General features: G+C 46.8%; 1 protein-coding gene across 1 annotated transcript in view; it reads right to left on the bottom strand.

Moving 5' to 3' along the window:
• Positions 1-22,326: 22,326 nt before the first annotated feature.
• Positions 22,327-25,066, bottom strand: part of LOC144158802 (chitin deacetylase 7-like) — a 194,240-nt gene continuing 191,500 nt past the window's right edge. The window contains exon 10 of the mRNA XM_077689950.1: positions 22,327-22,705. Coding sequence (XP_077546076.1) covers positions 22,342-22,705 — 364 coding nt within the window. The 3' untranslated portion in view covers positions 22,327-22,341. The remainder of the gene's footprint in view (positions 22,706-25,066) is intronic.

Genomic DNA, 25,066 nt, shown 5'->3' with positions numbered 1-25,066 from the left:
GATAATCTTGACGTTTGTCACTGTTTTGCTATGGTGTTCCCCCATGCTTTTGAGCGGATTTTATCGGTCGCCTGCAGAGTGGGCTGCGGCCAGTCCCCCTTAAAGGGGCCATGCAGGCAGAATGCAATATTCGCTCATTCAAAGACTGCCCTCGTTAGAATAACACTGACACCCCTTTTAACGGAAACTTCATTTATATAAGTTTTATAATTCGGAAAAAAGCGAATGCCCATGTGACCCACTATACATTTCCCGCAATAGAACCTATGGCGTATTATGGGCAGCTCTGCAATTCGCTGAGGCTGGCACGACAAAACGCAAGTTCGTCAGTGCCTATCAGCTTGCCGAACAAGCTAGTTGTGCCTAAATTTAATTCATATTCTTTTTGTAGTATTAAGAATGGTGAAGTAATCAATGACGGTTACGAACGAACACGTAAACATCGAAGAAGTTAGTGCGGCACTTTGTCGGCTGACAATGCCTAACACAGCCGTCGAATGCGTTGGACTTCGCCTGACACAATACTGGCCAGCTGACATAAGCGGCACGACCACTTACGTGATCGTGTTTGTCAAAACATAGCTTATGTTTTACAAAACGATTATTATCAATCGTAATAAAAAATACGGCAGTTATAAAAGGGCAGTGGGAAGCAAAGCGGGAACGCTCACTGTGACTTAAGTGGTATTTCCGCGCCATCTGTGATAAGGCAGCAGGACTAGTGAACATACTATGCTTAGCTTTAGGGCGCTGACCAGAATCCCTGATTGTCGACGTCAAAAACAATGCGATTTAACCGATTTACGGGAGAATTGAAAATTAGGCTTTAAATGTTAATTTATTCGTGAATAAGGCATGTTTGCAACAGGGCAAGCGCTGAGAGCATAGTGTATCAGCAAATGTTTTGAATAAAAGAAACTTCGTCCCTTTATGTGGTTTTTGTGGTTAAGGGGCCAGTTGTAAAATATATCGCGCAGTGGAACGCTTGTCGCTGAACGGCACATGAACCCTTGGGTCTTTTCACCTGAGGACATGAAAAAAATTAACACACACGTTCGTCTCGCTTTTGAAAGCCATCGTGCTTAACGACAATTCGTGGAAGAATTATGAGCCATTCTACTCTGTGAATGTGAACGAACAGAACATCTTTTACGCGAAGCCTATCGCTCCAGGTACTAACCCTGAAAACGTCTTACATTCTAGCTCAGCCGTAGTCAACAGACACCTTATGGATTTCGGCTCTCCGACGGAAGCGCCACCGACGGACGACGCTTCCGCCGCGGACATAACCAAGTCGTGGCTGCTATGGCTTCCAAAGTGCAAGCTTGCGGTCTCTCGTTCGTTCGAAGCAGAGGGTGTAGAAAGGGGGATAGGGAAAAAGTAAGGCAAAGCTTAGCGGATATCAAGTCAGCACTTCGTGAACTTCCATACTTAAAGCTTATAATGACTTTTACGTACAAAGAAAACTGATATGGGGAAGGGTATAGTGAGAAAAGGTAATGGCAAGTGCCATTAGAAAATGATACAAGGACGTGCTGTCTAAATCAAAGCTTACTTCCCGTTCACCCCTCCTTCGAAGAGTGCGACTCGCACCGTCTGTGTTTTGCCTTTCCGTGCCGTTCTGTATACGTTGGGTGTGCGCTGCCGCCTTAAAGCCGAGTTTCGCTTGACAAAATTGGTTCGGTCATGTTCGGCCAAACAAAGTGTATACGTATAGCTGCTGTGACATTTCTGAATATTGTTTGAAGTGCAAACCACTTTCGTAGAGATGAGCGCCTGAAACGCTCAGAAGAAATTAAAAAAAAATGTTCTTAATTTTTCGCTTTATCCGGATACATCAGGTGCCAAAAATTCCTCTGATCATTCAACTGCACAGAATGGAATGGCTCTTTATGTTTTATAAAAGGGAGTAGAGATGACACAGAAAATAGGTGAAAGATGCCAGAAACTTTTATTTCTCATGAGCATTGGTAGCAGGCAAGCTTTCTAAATACCCCTCCAAACATGATGTGAATAGTTTTGGAGAGATGGTATCTCCTTGACTTGCTTCCTTACGGATCGGAAATTTATCGCTTTGCATGTGGAGGGTCATCCTGGCTGTGCATCCCTTATATATGTCTTTTAGAAGGCTTATGTAAGTTTCCTCTATTCCCTGGTCTTGTAGTGCTTTCAGAACGGCTGCAGTGAGTGCAGAATCAAACACTATCTCTTAATCTATAAATGCCACGTAAAGGGGTTTAGTGTACTAAGCGGAGTTTTCTATCACTTGGTTGACGACGTGGATGTTATACATCGTTGAGTACCCTTTACTAAACCCGGCCGGCTCTCTGGGTTGATGGGAATCCAGGATGTCATCTAAGCGCCTAACTATAACTTTCGTAAACAGCATGTAAATAGCTTGTAAACAGCTTGTAGAAAGCTTGACTGCGGAAAACATAGGAGTAAGGATATAAGGAGAATAGTTGAGCCATTCGAGGTTTGCGAACGACATAGTATTGCTGAGTGCGACTGCAGAACACATGCAAGGAATGCTTGAGGAACAACAGTCAGAAAGCCCGGCCGTGGGACTCAAAATGAATGTGAATAATTCTGAATGTAAATATAAATGAATAAATATGAGTAAATCTGAAGGAACGAGGAATAAGCATGCCAGAAACATCTTTTTCAGCTTAGGAAACGAAACGCTAGAGTAAGTAACCGAATATAACTAACTCGGACAGATGGTTAGTGCTGACCCCAACTATGAGAGAGAAATCCGGCGCAGAATAGGCATAGGCTGGGGAACACTCGGAAAGTGGTACGAAATAATAAAAAGTAAGCTGCTTCTGTTACTCAAAAGAAAAATTCACAACCAGTGCATACTGCCAAAAATGATATACGGAGCTGAAACTACGCGCCTAACTAAACAAATAGAGTGCGAACTTAGGTCGGCTCAGTGGACCAGGGACCGAAAAATGTTAGGAATAACACTCAGGGACAAGAAACGAGCTACCCGGATAAGAGAACAAAGTAGAGTGGACGATATCATAGTTCAAACAAAGAAAAAAATGGACTTAATATCGCCATGTATTGAGACAAACCGACCATCGGTAGACAATTAGGATTACAGGGTGGATACGAAGAAATGGGTTTAGAAGAAGGGTTGATTGATTGATTGATTGATTGTAGGGTTTAACGCGCCGAAGCAACGCAGGCGATGAGGCGCGCCGTAGTGGAGGGCTCCGGATTAATTTCGACCACCTGGGGATCTTTAACGTGCGCCGAAATCTCGTACACACGGGCGTTTTTGCTTTTCGCCTCCATCCGAAAAGCGACCGCCGCGGCCGGGAATCGAACCCGCAACCTCGTGCTCAGCAGCGCAACGCCTTAGCCACTGAGCCACCGCGGCGGGTTAGAAGAAGGGTAAGGCCGATAACACGATGGAGGGATGAAATACGGAACTTCGGGGCTACGCTGTGTGCTCGATAAGCGCGGGACAGGAGTGGTTTTAGGTCAATGGGAGAGGCCTTCGTCCTGCAGGGCACGTGAGCAGGCTCATGATAATGATGATTATGATGATGATGATTGGTAGCAGGCATCCCTAAGAAAGATACATACACTCACATACTTTCGACTTGGCTGTACTTACGTAGAAAATGGTGCCTATTATTAACTAATCAACTCGACATACAGATCGATGTGATGAAACGTATACGAAAGATTTAAATTTTTATAAGGTCCTAAGCGCTTGTTCGGCAGAAAACGATGCTTTGTTCAATGAAAAATAAAATATTTAAAGCAAATTGCAACTCTTTTTCTAAATCGTGTGTTTTCGTGACTTCGACAATGACGTATTAAGAGCAGGCCTTCAAACTAAATGTAGCCTGCTGTGCAGGGCTCCTCCCATCTAACAAACGCCCGTTTGAATATCTTGTTTATCGTCAACTTTCATAGAGAGCGCTGCAGTACTGATGAAGCACGAGTGTTTGCTTTTCTTCTTTATCGCCCACTCTCATAAATGGCGCTACAGTACTGATGAAGTGCTGGTGTTGATACCTTCTCGCCGTACTTCTGCACATTCCGTATTTTAAAGCACAGCTTTACTATTTTCGTTCAGCGATTTCACCGAGGACGCGCAAGGTCACCTTATGACCGGATACACACCCCCGGCGACACACCCCTCGAAGCGCATCGCGTGATCCGTCGGGCCCGATGTCGGCGCTGCGCAAAAGGCTCCATTTTAAGCCGTTCTGCGGCGGGGGCGGCCGTGACGGGTGCGGCCGCTCAGCTCATCGGAAGCCGACTAAACCCGCGCCCTACCATTCATGCTGCGCTGGGTTGTCTCTGGCAACGTGACTCGGCTAGCGTCCGGAGAAGAGTAACGGTCCAACGGCCAGTGCCAGCAGAAAACATATGTGGATACAGATGCCTTTCTGGGAACAGTGCAATTTTGAGTTTCATAACCTGTAAGATTCAAAATGAATATAAGTAACATGTAAACTTCTATAGCCCGACCGCCTTCTCATAAGATTTCGTTTTTGTGTGTATTTGATTAACTTATTTTAAAGACATTACTAAAAAGTGTTTAAAACAAATTTCGTCGAAAAAACCATACGCTATACGCAGGATGTTGCGCAGCTCAAAGAAACACGGCCACGGGTTGAGCGATACGGCCTTGTTTTGTTTGCGGTCGCAGCGGCCAGTTTTCTCACGAAGAAAACACACACACACACACACACACACACACACACACACACACACACACACACACACACACACACACACACACACACACACAACACACACACACACACACACACACAACACACACACACACGCACACGCACACGCACGCACGCACGCACGCACGCACACACACACACACACACACACACACGCACACGCACACGCACACGCGCACGCACGCACGCACGCACAGAGAGAGAGAGAGAGAGAGAGACAGAGAGAGCGAGAGAGAGAGAGAGAGAGAGAGAGAGAGAGAGAGAGAGAGAGAGAGAGAGAGAGAGAGAGAGAGAGAGAGAGAGAGAGAGAGAGAGAGCAAAACATCGGTTTGTCGAGATCTCTGCGCGTGCAAAGATACCTAGCATATTTCAATTTACCCCTAGACTTCCAGCACCGCTGGGTCATGGCCCAGCGGAAGCGTGGGTGGGTTAAACGGAAGCGTGGGTGGGGTGGCTTGAAACGCGGTACTCGGAGCGCGTGGCTGCCGGTGCTTGTTGCGCCCCAGGTAGGCGCTTGCGAAAGCGATCTTACGCATTGGGGTATATGGTATGGGTGAGAGCGCTCGTGACGCATGCTGACTGGATCCAGGAGACAGCCCTTCAGTGTGTGGTTCTTGGCGGTGCCATTGGGGTGCTACATTCAATGGCTACAAAACGCTGCGCTTGTGTGCCATGCGCGCCACGATAACACATCGCGATAAATGCGCCTTCGGATTCTTCATACCGCGCTCGGTGCCAGCTCGCACCGCTTCGCACGGTGCGGCACGGCACGCAGGCGCAGCGTTTTGAAGCCATTGCATGTAGCACCCCTACGGCACCGCCAAGAACCACACACTGAAGGGCTGTCTCCCGGATGCAGTCAGCATGCGTCACCAGCGCTCTCACCCTCACCGTATACCCCAATGCGTCAGCTCGCTTTCGCAAGCGCTCACCTGTGGCGCCAGAAGCTCCGGCAGCCACGCGCTCCGAGTATCGCGTCTCAATCGCTGAGCACTGCACAGTCGGTCAGCAGCATTTCTTGAGAGGATATGTGATAATAGGTCAGTAGCAGCAGCAGATAATATCTCAGTAGAAGTGCAAACAGGAATATCGGACATATCAGGCCAACCCCACGTCCCAGACACTGCACAATAGTATCGGAATCTCGTTTAGCCTGCAAGGTCTTCAAGGAAGTCCCGGATGCCGGGAAGTGCCCAAAAAATTCTGACAAAATCCTCACCCAGACAACTCCCCACAGCGTTTATAATCGGGACATCAGAACACAGCTTTCTAGACAAAAAGGGGACGCGCGCGTCGCTCTGATTTACAACTGGTCGAAATCTCTACTGCTGGTGACCAATCCAAAGTACCTCTTGTACCTCATGACACACAAAACCTAACCAAAGAAGATGCACTAAATGGAGCGTAATGAAGACAAATTGTCCGCATATTCATCCTACCCCAGTATATATATCAGTTCACTCCCAATATTATCCGTGTGCGGCCATAAAAAGAGCCAGAATACTGTTTCACATGCGTCTCTTTGAGCACACACCCCTGGCGAACCTATAAACATAACCGCCCCCTGGGAACCCGTGTCGTCCAGGGCGGCCGCCGAAGTCAAGCATGGTATAGTTGAGAGTGCTCAGAAACAGCCAATGATTTTGGGGTACTACAATTGGGGTAAGTTTAGCTTAGGAGCACAGGGTTGTAATTGTGCCACCGATACAGCTCTCGCAGCTAACGCTGGTCATAAAACAAATAGAGGTAAGACTGGGTTCCGCATTATCACATGCTTACATTAGAAGGCGGCATGTTTACATGCCTGCAAAATTTTTGTTAGATGTTGCAATCAATCAAACGCGTCAAGCAACACGACCACTGCCACGTTTCACTACCATTTTATGGCCCCCTTGGATTACTTGATTGATTGATTGATTGTAGGGTTTAACGCGCCGACGCCACGCAGGCGATGAGGCGCGCCGTAGTGGTGGGCTCCGGATTACTTTTGACCACCTGGGGATCTTTAACGTGCGCCGAAATCTTGTTCACACGGGGGTTCTTGCTTTCCGCCTCCATCAGAAAAGCAGCCGTCACGGCCGGGAATCGAACCCGCGACCTCGTGCTCAGCAGCGCAACGCCTTAGCCACTGAGCCACCATGGCGGGTGGATTACTTTTCCAAAGGTACTGCCAAAGTGGGTACACGAGTTTTCGATAAAATAGGCTGCAAAATATCCAGGGAAGGTTGCACTCATGCGCAAGACTTGAATCGCGAAGCTGGTATAGAGCATTGACAGACACATAGTAGTTCGTTTCAGTCGTGATAGCGGTTCCAGTGAAATGGCGCGTTCCCACTCAGGGGGATTGGCCAGGAAATGGGCGCCTTACCGAAAGAAATTAGGTAATTTTTGCAGGGAAAGAAAAATATTTAAATATTAGGATGGATTAGCAGTAGATGAGTAGATAAATAAAAGTAAGGAGATTAGAGAAAGAAAGGAAAAAAGGTAAAAACGAACACCATTTAATAAAATTGGAAGTAAGAAACACGAAGAAAGTGGTACAGACGAAGCAGTGAGCTGGGCGGGCATATCCTTGACAAGGGATACCAGTAGGGCAAAATGATGTCTAGCACGGCAGACGGCCTGATTCCAGGATGAATGAGTGCAACGCACTGCAAAGATCCCCGTGGCAGAATCCCAGTTCCTTCGCCCCGAATGACAAAATAACTGTAGTAGACACCTGGAGGTTTAGCCGGCTGCATGTACTTTCTAAGCATCTTCCTCTTATTGAGGAGAACCGTCGGCAGGAGAAGAATAAATGGTTGATTGTTTCTTGTTCTTTGGAAAAGGCGCATAAAGGCGACAGGGCCAAATTAGAGCTGCTCAAGTAATAATTGAAATTTCGCACGCGACAGCGAAAGCTAGTGAGGGTGAATTCACAAGCTCGCGACTGGCTTATGCTGCACTTCCATGAGTACCGGAGGTGCTCGAGCTCCGAGTCGTTGTAAGCAGAATCAGGCAGACTTTGAAGTAAGCACAGCCTACGGAAGCGAGCCGAAGTTATGAGGGAAATGGGTGGCAGAGCCTCCACTACTGGACCGCCCAATGCGATTCCCGCCAGAGCATCTGCCGATTCGTTAAGCCAGATACCTGCATGTCCAGGTACCCAGACCAAATGAAGTTCACGAAGGGAGGAAGGCGATAAAGAAGCAAGGACTCGACGTAGGGGGCATGAAGTTGAAGAAGTAAGGGCAGAACAAGCAGAAAATGAATCCGTGAGAATTGTTGCCTGTCGTTTCGAGGAACCAAGCTTACGAAGGGGCAAGACTATTGCGAGAAATTCTGCGTGGAAAGATGTAGTAAAGTTAGGCAGCCGGAGGGAAAAGGCCCAATCTAGACCGGGAGAAAAAATGCCTACGCATGCCTTCTCCTTCCGGATAGAAGCATCGGTTGCAACAATGGCGTGGAATGGGAAACCATTCTGATGATCCTGTTGGATGCCTGTTAAAAGGTTCAGAGGAAGTAATTTCGCGTTAGAGGGAAAGATTTCACCAAAAGAAATATGTAAGGGCGACACTCTGTCAAGTACTGGAGCCGACAAGATGGCCACATTTACTGGGCCAAGCAGAGATTGTACAAAGACCGCCTGTGTATACAACGTGTGTATATACAGAGATATACAATGTGTATATATCTCTGTACGAAGAGAAAAAAGCAATATCATCCGCGTAAATATACACCCGAATGTATGGATTTACCAGAACCGAGCTCATTAAAATATTACTACGCCCTGCCTTTCGGATCGCAGCTTCATCATCGGCCATGCCAATTATCGTTGCCGCGCCATGCTGAGAAGGGCTAAGACGCTGCGCTCGAGATCTTCCTCCCTCTTTTTTCTTTTCTTTTGAATAAAGATATTGTCAATCAATCAATGTTGCATGAGCGCATGCGCACGCTCCTCTCGAGTGTCGGCGGCCGCTATCACGTGTATTTTCTATGTCGAGTGAGTATTGCGACATCTGCATGACGCCTGTGCGATACCGTTCCTCGCGGAGGGTTTTCGGCACGCAGGAACCACAAACTAAGGGCCAGTAACAACAGCTCCGCTGTTATTATAGGTTAAGCCACGGCGTAGAGGCCCTTACTTCTACGGGGTATTTTAACGCGAAATCAATAAGCACACGATTGTCTTGGGGAACGAGGTATCTCAAATTGCCGTAGTTGTGAATGGTAAAACCACGAACGATGTCAAAATTTACAACGTGCGCATGTAATATTACATCGATAAACTCAATCAACTAGCTTGAAAAGAACACGGGGTCTATTAGGTTGTATAGGAACGTAGCCCGGTTAAGCAGAGTCGGAGCTGGGTACGTTGCGGTGCTAAAGAAGCATGTAGACTTTTATTCGAAACCGGTTTCGTGTCCTTTTGAAAAACCATTTCTTTCAGAACAAACAGGATGGACATCAACCATAACTGTTTCAGACAATTATCCAGGGGGGAAAGGATCGGCCATCACCACTTTTGCCGCAGTTCATTCATGGTCGTAATTACGTCCCTACATATACGATCGCATGTATGGCCACACTGTGGTTGACTGCAGTTGAATTAGGCAGAGGTACTTGATATAGGAATTGTGAAACTCCCCATAGGCCCCATGCATCAAAAAGCGGCCCTACGATTGGTCAAATGTTTTGGGTTTTCCGTACAGTGGCGCCATACGTTGGTGACGAAATAAACTATACAACCTGCTTCGCCGCTTGGCAAACTGGGCGAAAAATGGTATTTGGCTAGTTACGGAAATTCATTCCGCCGAAGGAGCCCAATGTGTTCAACCTTACAGGGGTTTTATATGTATTCGGAGCAGGAGTAGTAAAAAAATTGCGACTGTGTGGGCACCGAGATGCGTTGTCGCTTGCGCATTGTCGTCTGCTGCCCGTCATCTGCGGTCTTCCGAGAACAAAAAAGAGCAACAAATTCGTTTCGACGGTTCTACGCAAGCTTGAAAGGATTATTTGGAGCCAGTAGATAAGGTACTGGCTTAGTTTTGGCATAGAGTGGGCTGTAGGCCGAACGACAACTGCAGATTTAGTATTTCAGATCGGACCGAAGTTCCGCCGGAGTGCCCGCACAAACGCCAATCAGTCGAGGCAGTTGTGCAAACGCAGAAACAATCGCGATATAAGAACCGGAGCTAAAAAGCAATGAAGAACTTACGAAAGTACAAAAATAAAGAGATATGCACCTTTCAAATAAAGGTTAACATCAAATTGTCAGTTTGTATATTTAGTGTTTTTTTTATAGTACGTGCGGTGGCCGCGGTGGCGCCACCGTACGCACGATCCACTGTTCAGGGGGGTCCAGTGGCAGGCCGTTTTTAGAATCGGAGCGCAACCGCCTACATTGAAGAGCTCCGAAATTAGGTGTGTCGGCTACTTGAGGTTCTTCCATTACAACTGGCGGTGCAAGAAAATGTGGATTCTGCTCAGGCGCGATAGGACACCATGACTCATATGACGACAGGTTCAATGTTTCTTTTAGTGCAGTGGACGTCATACATTTAGATTGCTAGTGGCAGATAAGACCCACAGGGTGCATTAGATTTTTTCGAAATTATTTTCAAAAAAAGAGAAACAGAGAGGCGTGTTTACTACAGAGCAAAACGGAGATATCTTTGCCGACGTGAGTACGCCGACATACTAGTCTGCTTAGAAGGGGGGCAAAGAATAAAATGCAGAAAATGTAGCAACAATAGGGGTATTGTTAAAAACAATGAACAATAGAATCAAGGACAGTTCTCTTTCAGGTAATTCCATGAAAGATTGGCTATATGCGTGGAGACAATGACTACTTTGTCGTTGCTACGTCAATGTTCTGGAGGCGTGTATATACCTGATAGAGCATACTGCGTTTAGGGAGGAGTGAGGGCCATGGGCAATGTACCCGGTTTAGTTTAAATGGTCCAGGGTGGATATCTTTATTTTTTTTTGCCTGAACGGCCCTTTGGTTCGAAGTAAGGTGTGCATTGTAAAGCAGTGAATGTTCGACACTTTATTGCAAGCTACAGCTGTTACGATATAAGATGCAAGTTACAATTTATGCAAGAGTTTGTAGGCCTTTCAAAAGCGGCACTCCCAAGAACACAGAGTAGTCGTTCTGGTACCATCATTGGCATGTATGGGTCTTACTACGTAAAAAAACATAATGATTCTCGGGGAGAAATGATTAATGGCTCCGTTAAATCCCACCAAGTGCGTTAGTAGCAGATTAGGCGTCCTTTATTTTCTGAAGAAAACCAACCTTACACCACTTATTTCATGGCCTCTGTATGTAGCCTCATTCGCTTTGTCGTTTCCCAAGATACCAGTGTCCTGGATGGCAGTGGGGTGTACAGCAAAACCGGTGATGTATGTGAGATGGTGCAGGTACATCACTTTTTTCTTAATAAATTCGTTAAAGCTAACTGAAAGCTAAAGCCAAGCATAAGAAGAGATAATAACATAGTACCCACTAGACATATCATCCTTAAATTTGACCGTTCCACTCTTCAGGAACACATCAATGCCGGTTTCATCCGGTGGTCCGCCCAAGCGTAGATCCCGAGTCCGCCGCGCTGTTTCAAGTGGCAGCTATTTGAGCATGGTACTAACCAGTGTCGGGACCAAGTAACCTGTGCCAAGCGCGCCCAACATGACCGCCCCACAGATAGTTGTGGCTCACCACTCCTCTGCATTTACTTTCAGGGCCCGCAGGCGGCCTACTCCCGGACTTGTGCAAAGTTCAAGCTAGTAAAAGAAGATAATAAACATAAAGGTGAGAGAAAACGTCAACTCTCCATAGGCAGAAAAGAGGTTCGCCTCTTTCCCCCTAGGATGGCACGCTTACGAAGCTCGTCGGAGGGTGTGGGGCGGAGTGGTGTGTGGTTTCCATGGTGACCCAAGTCAGCGAGACTGACCTGGCCCCATTCTCGACCGCAGATTGGTTTCCACTGGCACCCCAACCTGTTACTCCGTCACCTGCCAAGGAGGTACCAGTTGCGGTTACAACCAGCACCAATGGGGCCAATGCAGCTCTGCTCTTGTCTCTGTCTTCCTGGCCCCCAAACCACTTGAGGGCGCTAAGAGGATGGACGTGAAGTGACCAGCAGCGACCTCCTCCCACGCCGCACTGTCTGTGCCACGTAAGGCACTCTCCACGCCCTCGGAACTGGCAGCACAGGCAAACAAAACCCGAGAGGATGCGAAGTCCAGGGGGCCAGGTCCGGTGGGCACCCACATGACATGGGATGACGAGATGTACGTCGAGTCGCTTCTGCCGTTTCTGCCATCGCAGCAAATGAACGGGCAGCGGCACCCTGGTCAATACAGAAGATGCAAAACCCCCTCAAAGAGTTCCAGCCCCGAATTACCATACATAAACACGTACCTTTTTTCAAGTTGCTATAAACGTAAATAGCGGAAAGACAAAATATCATGCAATGGAACTGCAGAGGACTTCTTGAAATTCTTGATGATGCCTACGATTTTTTGCATTCCAAGCAGCTAAGTGTGATGTGTCTCCAAGAAAGCAATTTAAACTCCGAACTTACAAAAATTGCTTGAATGGTTGCATGGTATTTAGGAAGTACACGGGGGTGATGGTACATCCTCAGGTGCTGTGGGCATCATTGCCCGAAACTCCTTGGCGTGCCACACTACCCAACTACAGACTATCCTTAAGGCTGTTGCCGTTCGAACTATAATCTTCAATAGGCTTATAACACTATGCTCTCTCTATATATCCCTCCTGAATGCCATTTCTCAAGGTCAAATTTTGAGGGCCTGGTAAATCAGCTACCCGAACAGTTCGTTGTCATAGGCGACCTGTATGCGGGTAACGCTTGTTGGAGCTGCTGCCACCCGGATGCCCGAGGTCACCTGATTGAAATATTTCTAACATCCTAGGGAGCACGGTTTTCAATAAGAAGTAGCCAACGTACTATAATATAGGACACCACACTTATTCGCACCTTGATTTGGCTATTGGTTGTGCAGTTCTCTTTCCACATCTTGAGTGGAGTGTCGGCATGGACCCGTATGATAGTGACCATTTCCCTACCTCACTAACATATACAGAAAAGGCCCAAGCAGTCGACCTTCCCATAATAGGTTCAATGAAGCAAGGGCAAACTGGAATACGTTTGTAGCGACATTTAAACTACATAACACATCCATAAGCCACGTACAAGTTGAACAGGCAAACCAAATCCTCCCGGTGCACATCCTCGATGCTGCCAGAAAGTCCATTTTCCAGGCCTCCGGTTCCTCGCGCAACCCAAGGAGGCCCTGGTGGAACGAGGATTGCAGGCGAGCAGGAGAGGCCCAGAAGAAGGCGTGGGGTGTCCGTCACCAGTTATCCACCCTACGTCGAATAACTTTGTATTTTTCAAACAGGTAAAAGCACTCTGGAAACGCATGCGCCGTCAGACAAAAAGCAAGAGTTCACGCAGCTTGCTCATTTCTATTATCTCGTAAACCGACACTCACAAAGTCTGGACACGTATAGGAAAACTCAAAGGACAACAAGCACACAGCATTCCCCTGGTTACTACAACCGATGGTGCACTGGAAGACCAGGCTAACACAGTCGCACAACACTCACATCAGGTGTCCAGTTCAGCACACTAAACAAACATATTACACAGGCGCACACATTACTTGCACTATGATTCAACAGTTAAACGTAGACACTTGAAACACTCCCTAATTTACACAATAAGGTATGGCTTTTGGGGCAGCTTCCAATGTCTTGGTGGGAGGTCGTTGTAGTAGCGTTCCTGAAAGAAGGAAACGACCCTTCTTCCGCCCTCAAGTTATCGTCGCATTGCCCTTAGAAACTGTCTGTGGAAGCTTCTCGAAAAGGTGATCAATAGGAGACTCATGCACTTCTTAGAGTAGGATGGTCTTCTCGAGAGCTGCCAAGGTGGCTTCTGGACGGTGAGATCCCCTAACGATCAAATGATTGTGTTGGAGTACTATGTGAAAGATGCTTTCATCAATAACGAGTTTTTCATAACAGTCTTCAGTGATATGAAAAAGGCTTACGACATGGCCTGGTGGTACGGCGTCTTGAGTGACCTCAAGTCATTTGATGTTTAGGACAACTTGCTGAACACCCTCACTATCTAAATGACGGAAAAAACCTTTTGAGTGAGGACTGACAGTGCACTTTGCAATGTATATGTGCAGGAAAATGGCGTTCCTCAAGGCGGTGTGTTGAGCTGCACCCTATTTATTGTTAACATAAATTCGCTCTGGAAGGCATTGTCACCAACCATTTCCCGCTGTACACATCTAGATGACGTTCAAATATCTTTTAAGTTCTAGAAGTTCTCAATTTGTGAACGCCAAGTCCAGCTTGGGATGAACTGCCTTGCTGGCTGGGCACCGCCCGCAAACCATTTTAAAGTGAACCCTGAAAACAGTACATGTATTGTGTTTTCCCGGAAATGCGAGGTTCCTGCGGATCTGTGTAATGGTGTAGTAGTGCCTGTCAAGGGGGAACAGAAGCTTTTTGGCTTAATATTTGATAGCAAACTGCCTTTTATCCCTCCCTTGAAGCAGCTCAAATAGAAATGCCTAAATGCAATGAACATTCTTAAAGTCCTCACACAAATTCTACGGTGCTGGCAAAGAAATCCTTCAACGTCTTTATAATTCTCTGGTAGGACCCCGGCTGGACTGTGGAAGTGTTGTGAATGGGAGAACGACTAAAACACCCTAAAAAATTCCGGACTCAGTGCCGCACCTAGGGCTTCGCCATGCATGCGGCGCTCTCTGTACTAGGCTAATTGAAAGCATCTTTATAGAATGTAACATGTAGAGTCTAGAAATTCAGCGAAACTGAATTCACATTCTTTATGGTTTTAAACTCTCATCAATGCCTAATGGTCCCTTTACGTCAGTCTTTTATGATGCATCCATATAGCAGCTTCTCTTAAGCCGCTTATCTATTTCTTCTTCCTCCTCATACAGAGCTAGAGAGGAAGCATCAGAACTCTCTGTATTTTTTTAGACACCATAAAAGCGTTTGATTAGTTCTATAGCCGCGTGGAATCTGTTCAATATCATGTGACGTATCTTTTACACATATCGACAAAAAATGGTTGCCGAGAAGTGTGATCCTGCAGTATTTCTTGTCTCTTCAGCACAAATATCAGTCTGCAGAATTCCATACCGATGCCTCCAAAACTGCCACCACTGTGTCGTCTGCTGCGCGCGGACCCAACTTTAACGGTAGTAAATTTATAAATGTATATACTAGTATCTCCATGGCAGAGGCTTACCGTATACTTTCGTGAACCATATCCAGAACTAAAATTCCACAGTCCATTATTTATACTGATTTCTTAAATGTTGTGTGAACATTGTTATTACAAAAATAGTTTAAAAACAATGTAGTGAATTTTCTCATTATAACATTATGTCTTCGTATGCGTTAGGATTCAGTGTGACCATGTGCTGGGGGCCAGGATGCTCTGGGACCACAGGGAACGAGACCGCAGATCAAATTGCCGCTGCTGCTTCAGTTATTACAACAGTTGATATAACATTAGTATTCTACACCGACATGAAGCCACATATCAGAAAAACTTCAAAAGACCTGGCAAACACACTGGAGTGAACAGACAGACAACAAATTACACATAATAAAGCCACACTTGGGACCATACACCAATGACACCCACAACAGTTACGCAGATATGGACTTGGCTAGGCTACGGATAGGTCACAAACAAGCAACAGATTCGTATCGGCTCACGGGGTCTCCAAGACCTCTCTGTAGTAGGTGGGGAGAGGCCCTATCTGAAGTTTGCACACTCATTCCATGCAAGGCACTTCAAACAACACGACAGAAACACTTCCCACAACTATACCGACTACACATCTGACTACAGCCAGCGTTTTTGCTGTCCGATGATCCCATGTGTTCTGTCAAGCGTTTTTTTAAAATATTTAGCAGAAGTAAAATTTTTGGGCCTGGCCTGAACACAGCCTGGCCTTTTACACCAGCCACCCTCATTGCGTTTACTGATTTTACTTTCGTTCTTGTTGGACGATTTTAGTGCTGTGATCTTTATCCCTCATGGATAACCACTATTTTGGTGGTCTTTGCCCCAGTTGACCTCGCGCCGTAAACATCCAACAAATCATCAAGCTAGTCTTCAGGACTGAGCTGGTCAGCTTATGAATAAAAAATCTCGAGAAATTGAGCACGAATGCTGCAAACATATCGGCCGTTGTGGATTAAAATTTTGTAAGGCGAGCAAGTGTCGGCTGATGTCGCCCTATTTCGGTCATGCGAATTTTTATTCAAGTCCATGGAGGTATGAATGCTTTTGTTTGGACAAGCGAGACTGTCCAAGCCGGGAAGCCCAGTGGCATTGGCCATATTGGTTACTTTGCAATTTCGCCATAGGTAATATTTATTGCTTGTGTGCAGCTGCTACTGTTATCTTGATGTACGAAACGTGCGAGGACAGTGGTTCTCGTATTCAACATGTGCATCAAATGAATGCGGAGTATTTCCTGTAGGCGTAACACGTTCAAGATTATGCAAAAGCTTCAGCAACAGTCCTAGGACAGGATAAGTCTTTCCAAAGGCCGAGGCAATTTCTGAGGTAGTTATTCCTCTCCACTTCCCCAAGAAATTCTGCTTTTAGGATGAAGTTGCTGTTGGTTAATACGGCATCGAAATACGCCTGGGCAGCAGAACAGTGGCGCAGTAGTTCTTCCCCAGGTGGGTTCAACGAAGATATCGAATAATTTTGGATCCTGTGTAAACTTGCATAATGGTAACTTTTAGGGCCGTTGAGATTTCTGAGCAGTATGTTACCAAAGTACCTTTGAGTCCGCACGCACTATACAGGTCACCCACTGATCACAAAAAATGCCCCTCCGTGCGTTTTTTGTGAGGATAAGATGACTTTTCAAGGTGCGTTGAGTCATGTGCTGCTATCTGTCACCCATACACCCTTTGAGGCGCGGAACCTTCCTGCACGCTGTCGCTCTACCGTTATCACCGCAAAGGGTAAAGATACGGGAGGGTGTTACTCTTTCGCCACTCCAGTTTTCGGGCACTCCTGCTAATCTTTGCCCAAGTGAGACATACCTGAGTACACACAGAGCTCTTCGTGAGTTGACAATGACCGCAAAGTTGAGAGGATTGGTGGGGACAGAATGGCAGCCGAAAAAATACTGATTGCTGTAACCGCACGCCCAGCTACTAAACTCTGACTGCACTGCGCTATAATAGAAGATAGATTATTCAAAAACAGCCGACCAGCTTTGTTTTCGCGGATATCTACTCAGCTGCAGTTCGAGCAAGATAGAGGTAAAATGAATTCACAGAGCCCAGACAGCTGTAATTGTTTCGTTGTTTCACTAAAAGGGAGAAAGTGTGCTGAAGAATAGCTGGGACATTGAATCTTTAATCTCCCAAGCACTGCTACAAGTGCAAAACTGTTTATTTTGCTGCAAAGTGTCGCGTTTTACGCATTGAGTCTACATCTGAACTACTAGGCGTCCATTAGTAGAAGACCTCGGAATACTTGTAATGACCTCGTAACTGTTAACCTGTGCCCATTAATAAACACCCAGGTGTTTTAGTTTTCCTACTCTTTCATAAAACCTCCCGCCGCTATTGGGGTTCAACTGTCATCCTCGGATTCGGCAGTGCTACGCCTTAGCCACTGAACCACCCAGAAGAGTAATGTCACCATTCAAAGATAGCAGGGGGCACTTATCAAAGGTAACAACTAGGGTATCTAGATGTACGCATGTTTCCGCAGCACAGGGTGGGAAGACGTATTCGTTGGTGCCGCCATTTTATTTCACTCGCTTGCCGCGAACACAAAACGGCGCGAATAATTTTTGCTCGGATGCAGTTTACTGGCGAAGATCCTGTTATTATTGTGCTATTATCGTTTGTTGGTGTTCATCGTTTTACCAACGACAGATAGTAGGCGCCGAGCCGAATGACACGTGCTACTCGCAAGAGTAGATCATCGCTCCGCGCAATAAAGCAACACTCGTCATCAAGATTGTGGCTCGACGATTGGCTTGCTCCGGCATGCAGCTGGGCACCTGCATGCCCTGTCATGTAGAATAAGGGCCAACGGGGCTAGTTGGTATTGCATTTCGAACATCTTGATTATAACGTACTTAAAACGGGCACTTGGAAAAGAGACGACAAACCGCAGCGCCCGGTCATGACAGTTTCAATTTTTCTATTTAAGTCGTGTGGCTGGCTCTTTTGGGAGGCAAAAACAACTAAGCTGTTTTGTTGTCGAGCTGCTGCATGGCTGAATGCCACGGCCGGTCATTCGGGCTTTTTTTACTGCGCATGCGAAACAGCTGAACGGCCACGTAGTTCACTGTGAAAGAACCACCTACGCAAGGAAACCTTACTAGAAATATTCTTGCACTAATCCTCGCAGCCGACCCTTATTAACTCGATGCGTTGAGCACTTTGACCCACAATGGCGCCCTCGGAGACGCAGGAACGTTGAATGGGTGTCTCCACTCTGTACGGCGGAGCTGGCAGAGAGGCACCACAGAATCAACAGAAAATGCAGGCCTTTTTCTACACTCCGCGAGAGGCCTTTCTTCTAAACAGTTGGGATTACTATCAGTTGCTCCGGGGAGAACCCCACAGGACCGCGCACTTTGTATGTTTGTCATGCGCAAAGTGGTGCACTAGTGCATTTTTCTTTCCCACCTATGTGTTTGCATTATTTGTGCGGATGACCTTCAGTCGCAATTAAGGGCTAATCTGGTCTATTTATACCATTTTTTTTCATTTTATTGCGCACTGATCTTTTGCAAAATGGATCATTCCCAGCTCACCCAGTTTGCAGTTATCCTGTAAAGTATGCTTTGTTTACCGGCAACGACTGGGAAGTGTTCTTAATGTGATGTTGCGGTGGTTTACGAAAGTAAAAGGAAGCGAAGTGCAGTGGTGATTTCATTGAGCTCCCCAGGGAGGTCACCTTATTAAAACCCAGTACGGAAAGTGGCATTGAGTGGGAATAAAGGGATAAGGCAGAGGGTTAAAAAGATTGAGATAAAGAAGAGAAAGTATAAAAGATGGGACTAAGTAAGGCGAGAGCCACAGTCGGTAGAACGTAGATACGGGCTACAGCCGCTGCTTGTGGCCGCTTGCCTCAAGGTAGGGGAGCAGCTCGGCGAACACTTTTCGTTAGTGGCGGCAGGCTTGCTGGAGAAAGGTCGGTCCTCCCCGCCGGCGCACGGAAAGACTTCACGCTGGAGCGCTCTCTGGAGAATCCTAGAACTGCAAAACTTTCACTAGGCGGCGCGTGGGGGGGGGGGGGGCAGAAGCAGGGTATATTGCTCCAGGGTCTCTGTTTACGGCAGTCCGCATATGCGGGACTGTCTTCACGCCCGTACTGGCGCAGGCGCTCCGCGACGGTGCAGAACTCTAGGCGCGTGTGGCGTAGCAGAAAGCGGGTGTCCCTGCTGATAGCGGCATACAGCGGCGGACGCACCAGGTCACTGACAACCCTGTGGCGTGTGGTGCACAAGCTCCACCATTCGGACTAGTGCATTGCGGGCGTCGTCGATGGCCGTGACGTCACGGGAGAGTAGGGCGCCTTGCTGGAGAGCCTCCCTGGGAAGGACGTCAGCGCCCTCGTTGCCCGTGATGACGCCGTGGCCAGGCAGCTATCGGAGCCGCAGGTCCCAGCCTCGGGAGGCCAGCGTGAGTAGCTTGGTCGCAAGGAAGCGCCCCGGATAGCCGCGGATGCTGGTAATCTGGTCGTCCGCGTGCAGGCTCGGCAGGGCAGCCCTGGTGTCCTTGAACATGACCGTCACAGGGTGGCCCTGGGGCCCCCTGTTGAGAAGGAATGCGGTCACCGGAGGGGTAGGACAGGCGCCAGCTCCGGCTGGCTTCCAGCTCAGTCACCATGCACGCGGCCTCTAACGTGACTGCATTGCTGTCTGGGAATTCACTCTAGTCCACCGCCATCCCTCGAGGGCTTTTCCTTTAAGCGAAAGACTCTTGAATGTTTCCAAGCTACCCTTCGTCATTCTAGCCGTTCTAACATTATACGAACGTATAATATAACAACAAATATATCTACCAAATTATAACCTTAGAAGCTATAAATATAGCCGGTATAGTTTAAATAGTCTTACATCAGTTGGTGAGCATGAAAAAATTAGTAGTAGCAATCCCCTGCATTGAAAAGAGTGTGCAGGTAATTATGAGGGTTCTAGCTGCCATCGAGTGCGAATGGCAACAGAGTCGTATACCAACAACGGTGGTGAAATGCCCACCCACTGAGAGCATACATTGTGGTCGGGACCCCAGACCGTGTTGCGAGCCAATGCATGATACGATCAAACGGAGCAGACGACACGATTAGCGGGTAATGCCAGAGAATTTTGTAAGCTATACAACATTCAGAGAATAAGAATGGTTAAAATCACGTTTCCTACTTTCCCAGACTTGGGCCGAAGCCTCTCATATCTCTTAATGCAATTACGTTAGTTGGCTTACTAGTAGAAAATCTGCCGTAGAAACCAGTTATCACCTGACAAAGTAGCCGTCTGCGCCAAGTGAATGGAGAGAAGTAATTGAGTTCAAAAAACACGGATGAACTTCAAACCACATGGGAAGGGGATCAATGGACGGCGTCATGCGACAGGAGCACGCAACCTATATGTCACTCGAGATCAATGGCATGGTACTGTTTGAATATTCGTGGAACTGGCTACTAAGCTTGTGGCCTTCGGCTTGACGAATATCAGAGATAAATGCTAGACGAGTAAGTAATGCAAATTTATTACACAAGTTGCCGTTAGGGGAGGGCCATATGTACTCCAGGGTTGGCGCGCGAACTCGAGCACTTCTTTGGTAATGGTGATGGCTACAGACTCTCTCTTCTGTATCGGAGCGTCAGTTTACAACAACCGATTTTTTTATAGTATTTATAGTACTTACTCTGCCCATAAACATTTTTTTTACTTGCTTATTCCCTCTTTCTTCACTCCATTCTCGTGTTTGTAATTAATAATTTCCTGCCCTGGCATACCTTTTTTTCTTTCCCCCCTTTCAGCTGTTTTAAATCATCATGTGTGATTACTCCTGCTTCGTCCTCGTCTTCCCCTACTTTTCTTTCAATACCCCTCCAGCCGCCTCCTTCGTGATGTGAGGGGCACCATCATGCGGCATCGACTGAGTGCTCCCCCTACGCGTAACGTTATGCTCTGAACTCTACCGTCGTAACTCGGTACACGCCGCATGACGTACAATGAGTTTGTATTTCATTGACATGTTGTAAGAAACACTGTTACTGCTATTTAACGTCAGGCCTAGGCATAGGCCTAGGATGGGTCATTGGCGAAGGCCATTGGCCACAGTAGTACAAGCAAGAAACATACGCGAAAGAGAAATAACAATGATGCTAATGGGAAGAAACATACAGCATTTGAACACTTTTGGCTCCGGATTCGGTGGTGATGATTGTAGCTTTTGGGTAATGGTGCAAGGCCAGAAAGGGCAAAAAGCACAAAGAGCACCAAGAGGTTCCAGATACACTATATCATGGAGAATATCTTGTGCCCTTATAAATTCTTCCCACCCTAAACTTCGCCATCAAAATAGAGAATTCTATTTTCCGGGTTAGTCTAAAAATAGTTTATTATTGTCTTTCCATACGATGCAATGCTATTCTAACTTTCTGCCAATTCAAACTACAAACGCAATTTTAACAGCAATTGCTTTCAATTAGATATATTATCCCAACGTTAATACCAAATATTGACGGCTGGAAAAGTGACAAAACATAGGCAAATCCAATACGTCCACACGTTTTAATAATTTCCTATTGCATGGGAAGATACGCTCAAACTAAATGACAGAACGAGTACATTACACTGACGAACAAACAAGCGAATACACTAAAATTGTGGCAAGTGCAAGTGCATCAAAATTTGGGAAGGAATACGTTGCTCGACAGTAGATCGTGCTATATTGCCTAAAATGTGAGAGATTGTGCTATATGGCCTAAAATGTGAGACAAGGGCTCTCCATTATAATTTTTAGTTGCACGTAAAGCCCCCTGCCCGGCGTGGCCGCCTTTATGGCCGGCAGTATTTATAAAAGAAATTTTTCGGTGCCTCACAAATGGCATGCGATGTTGCTACATAATGCCTAATGCTACATAACCCAAATTAACACTGTATGTTTCAGAAGACGTTAATGAGGATCGCGGAAGGCACAAGAAGCTCCTCAAAAAAAGGGTTCCCGTAGTTGGAATCAAATCTGGGTGCATCGCTTCATGAAGGCAAGGATATCGACTGCTCTATCTCGACACGGCCGAAGCAGTTGAGATTTTGGCCTTTGACTCAGGTTGCACGAGAGACAGCATCGCGTTTTAATCTTCTTTATCTCGAGGAAGGGACTGTGATTTTCACAAAGACAACCAACAAGCATAATTATGTTAAATACATTTTATTAATTTGACTCACACTTTCAAATTTCAGAGTGCCTGCTACCATGTCACCGCGGACGCCTCAATATTAGATTTCAGATGTAAGGGGACACATGCGAAACCACTTGTTTTACGACAACAATTATTCAATTCCCCAACGGGTTTTTCACCCATGGGTAATTTTTGGGACACACGGAGCAAGTCCTCATATAGCGCTCTCCCCCTGGTGGTGTGTTCTTGTAGGAGCACGTCATTGGCCTGGGACAGGTGCTCGTGCAACGGTCGTTACGTCCCGTGCATGGGCGCTTCTGATAGTCACTAAGACGTTTCGGGCTCTCCATAAAACGCAGGACCTCGGAAACGGTCACCAAGTGTACGTCATCCTTTTCCACCAGCCAGTCGACGAACCGCAGGTAGCCCGCCTTGCGTTCGGGGTGCCGCAGGTACCCCTCATGGAGAAAGACAGGGAAGGGGGCCCGGTTGGTGGTGTAGAATTGGTCGAAGTTTGACCTGCGTACGCGTAAAGAAAACAACCAGGAGATAAAGTGCGGCTTACTACCGACAAGGAGTGGAAAGAGTTAAATGGGGATTTTGAAGAGTGAACATGGGTAGCACCCGATGGCAAAAATCGCTGAAATTGCGCGTGTCGCCGTCGTTCATGCAGCCTTTGTTCTCGCTGAAAAGCTGGGCGCAATTCGTCGTTGCTTCAAGCATTCCATTTTATTTTATTTACCACAATCATTTTGCTCTATGTGCTTCGGTTTTCTTTTGTGTTCAATGAACAGGTTAGGTGGAGATTGGCAGGCGACGGTCCCGTGCAACTTATTTGCAAGGCTGGCCGCAGTTACTGTGCTTCTGTTTTGCCATAAAATAGGGCGTTATTTGTGGAGACCTTCATGTTGTGCCATTTCTGAACATTGTGAATACAACCAAAGGCGCTAACTAGAAACTAGCCGATTGGGTCATGCTACAGCAGCAGGGAAAGGGATCCCTGGGTTGTGAGAGGCTGCCACTGGTACGTAAGTCTTCCTACGCTTAAAGCTAGAACTATTTTGAAAAAGTTCAACTTAAACGGGCAAATAATGCTTAAGCATTAATTCGGCTCGCACGACAAACAACAGGTGACGCTTGCATGCTGCAGGGACCAAAAAAATTGGCCGGGTATCTGCTCCTTTCGTTGCAAATGTCGTCGAAAGACGATAGCCTTTATCGACTTTTGCCAAGTAAATACCTCCCTTCGCTTTCCCGCTCACCTCTCATGTTGTTCCTCTTGCGTCGCGCTCCTCCCAAGGTAAAGACGCCAAAGGTTTGCTTAAATCATTTTAAATTTCCCGCGTTCCACTGCTCCAAACCGGGTGTCCCGATGCCAACGCTGCCGTACGGCGAAGACGCGCGTGAATCGAGGCGCCCTGCTTCAACGTTTATAGAACCGCGTTTCCCTGCTCCACGTGCGTTGCAATCAGAACGTGGAACCTATCTAGTGGAACCTTTCGCAACTGTTGCCGGTTGATTTCTTAAAATGGCGCCAGAAGCTATAGTGGCGCGGGCGACAGCATTCGACGGCGGTGTGAATTTTTTTCTACAGTTGATGAAGTATTTAATTTCGCAAAAGTCAAGCATGTTTGATTTTTAATAAAGGAACCCTGCAAATATCACTTCTGTATTAATTTCTTGTCTTATATTTACGTAATGTCTTGTTCTTCTTCAACAATGTTGACAAGTATGAACATTACACCGGACTTAGACAGGTGGATTTAGCTGTGACTATATAAGACTATTGCGCAGGCATGGTTTTATGTTGCCCGGGTGGCTGAATCGAGTCACAGACAGACAGACGGACAGACATACAGACAGACCAAAATTTCTGGGTTTAAGCAGCCCAAGAAAAACTATCGTCTTTAAAATGGCCGAAAGTACAATGAGCCAAAAACGCACGACAATGCCTGGAGGGACACCAAATGGTTAACGGTAGCGCCTCTAGGCAATGTTAAGTTACTGATTTCGAAACAAAACTGAGTTTCTGTCTGTGGTTGGAATCCCAAGCAGGGACCGGCGTTATTGGAGCAAAATTCGCTCTAGCGATACCTTCTCATTAACCCAGTGAGTTCAGCTAAATAAACGTGAGCCAAGTGAATGCCTGGTGGTTTTGTGCATACTCTCTTGAAGACAATGTTTCCACTGAGCTTGCAATAAACCGCACAGTCGCACCCGAGAGTTCCAGGTACAATGCTAACAGCCTGGATTTAGGAGACGCTATCCGAAAATAGTAGCAGTCGCGCCACTAATTAGGCGTAAAAAAACATGCGGGGTATTACAAATGACTTGACAAGGCAGTTACACGTAACTATAAGGCCTTTAACGCGGTTGCTGCTGTTACAGGGGAGGTAATTAATATCCCGGAATATCAATCTATGCAAGGGTGGAAAGCGGAAGATTAGCCGTTGCAAAAAGATAAAAAGGTCAAATTGATGACGGAAATCAGACGAGACAGTCTACCCCTTGAAAATCATTTAAAACCCGCCGCGGTGGTTCAGTGGCTAAGGCGTTCCGCTGCTGAGCACGAAGTCGCGGGTTCGATTCCCGGCCGTGGCGGCCGCTTTCCTGATGGAGGCAAAAAGCAAAACCGCCCGTGTGTACGAGACTTCGGCGCACCCTAAAGATGCCCACGTGGTGAAAATTAATCCGGAGCCCTCCACTACGGCGCGCCTTTGCACCGTCTGCGTTGCGTCGGCGCGTTAAACCCTACAATCAAAAGCATTTAAAGCTTCCTTAGAGGGGCCGTGGGAAAACATGATTAGGAAAAGTCAAGCATACAGGCGAATATAGAATATCGATCTGCCGGTGACATTCCTACTAAGAATGCTTGAACTG

The sequence above is a fragment of the Haemaphysalis longicornis genome, unplaced genomic scaffold, assembly GCF_048455015.1.
Source record: "Haemaphysalis longicornis isolate Haplotype H1 unplaced genomic scaffold, Haemaphysalis longicornis Haplotype H1 scaffold_10, whole genome shotgun sequence".
Classification (NCBI taxonomy): Eukaryota; Metazoa; Arthropoda; class Arachnida; order Ixodida; family Ixodidae; genus Haemaphysalis; species Haemaphysalis longicornis.
This window is presented reverse-complemented; position numbering and strand designations above follow the sequence as displayed.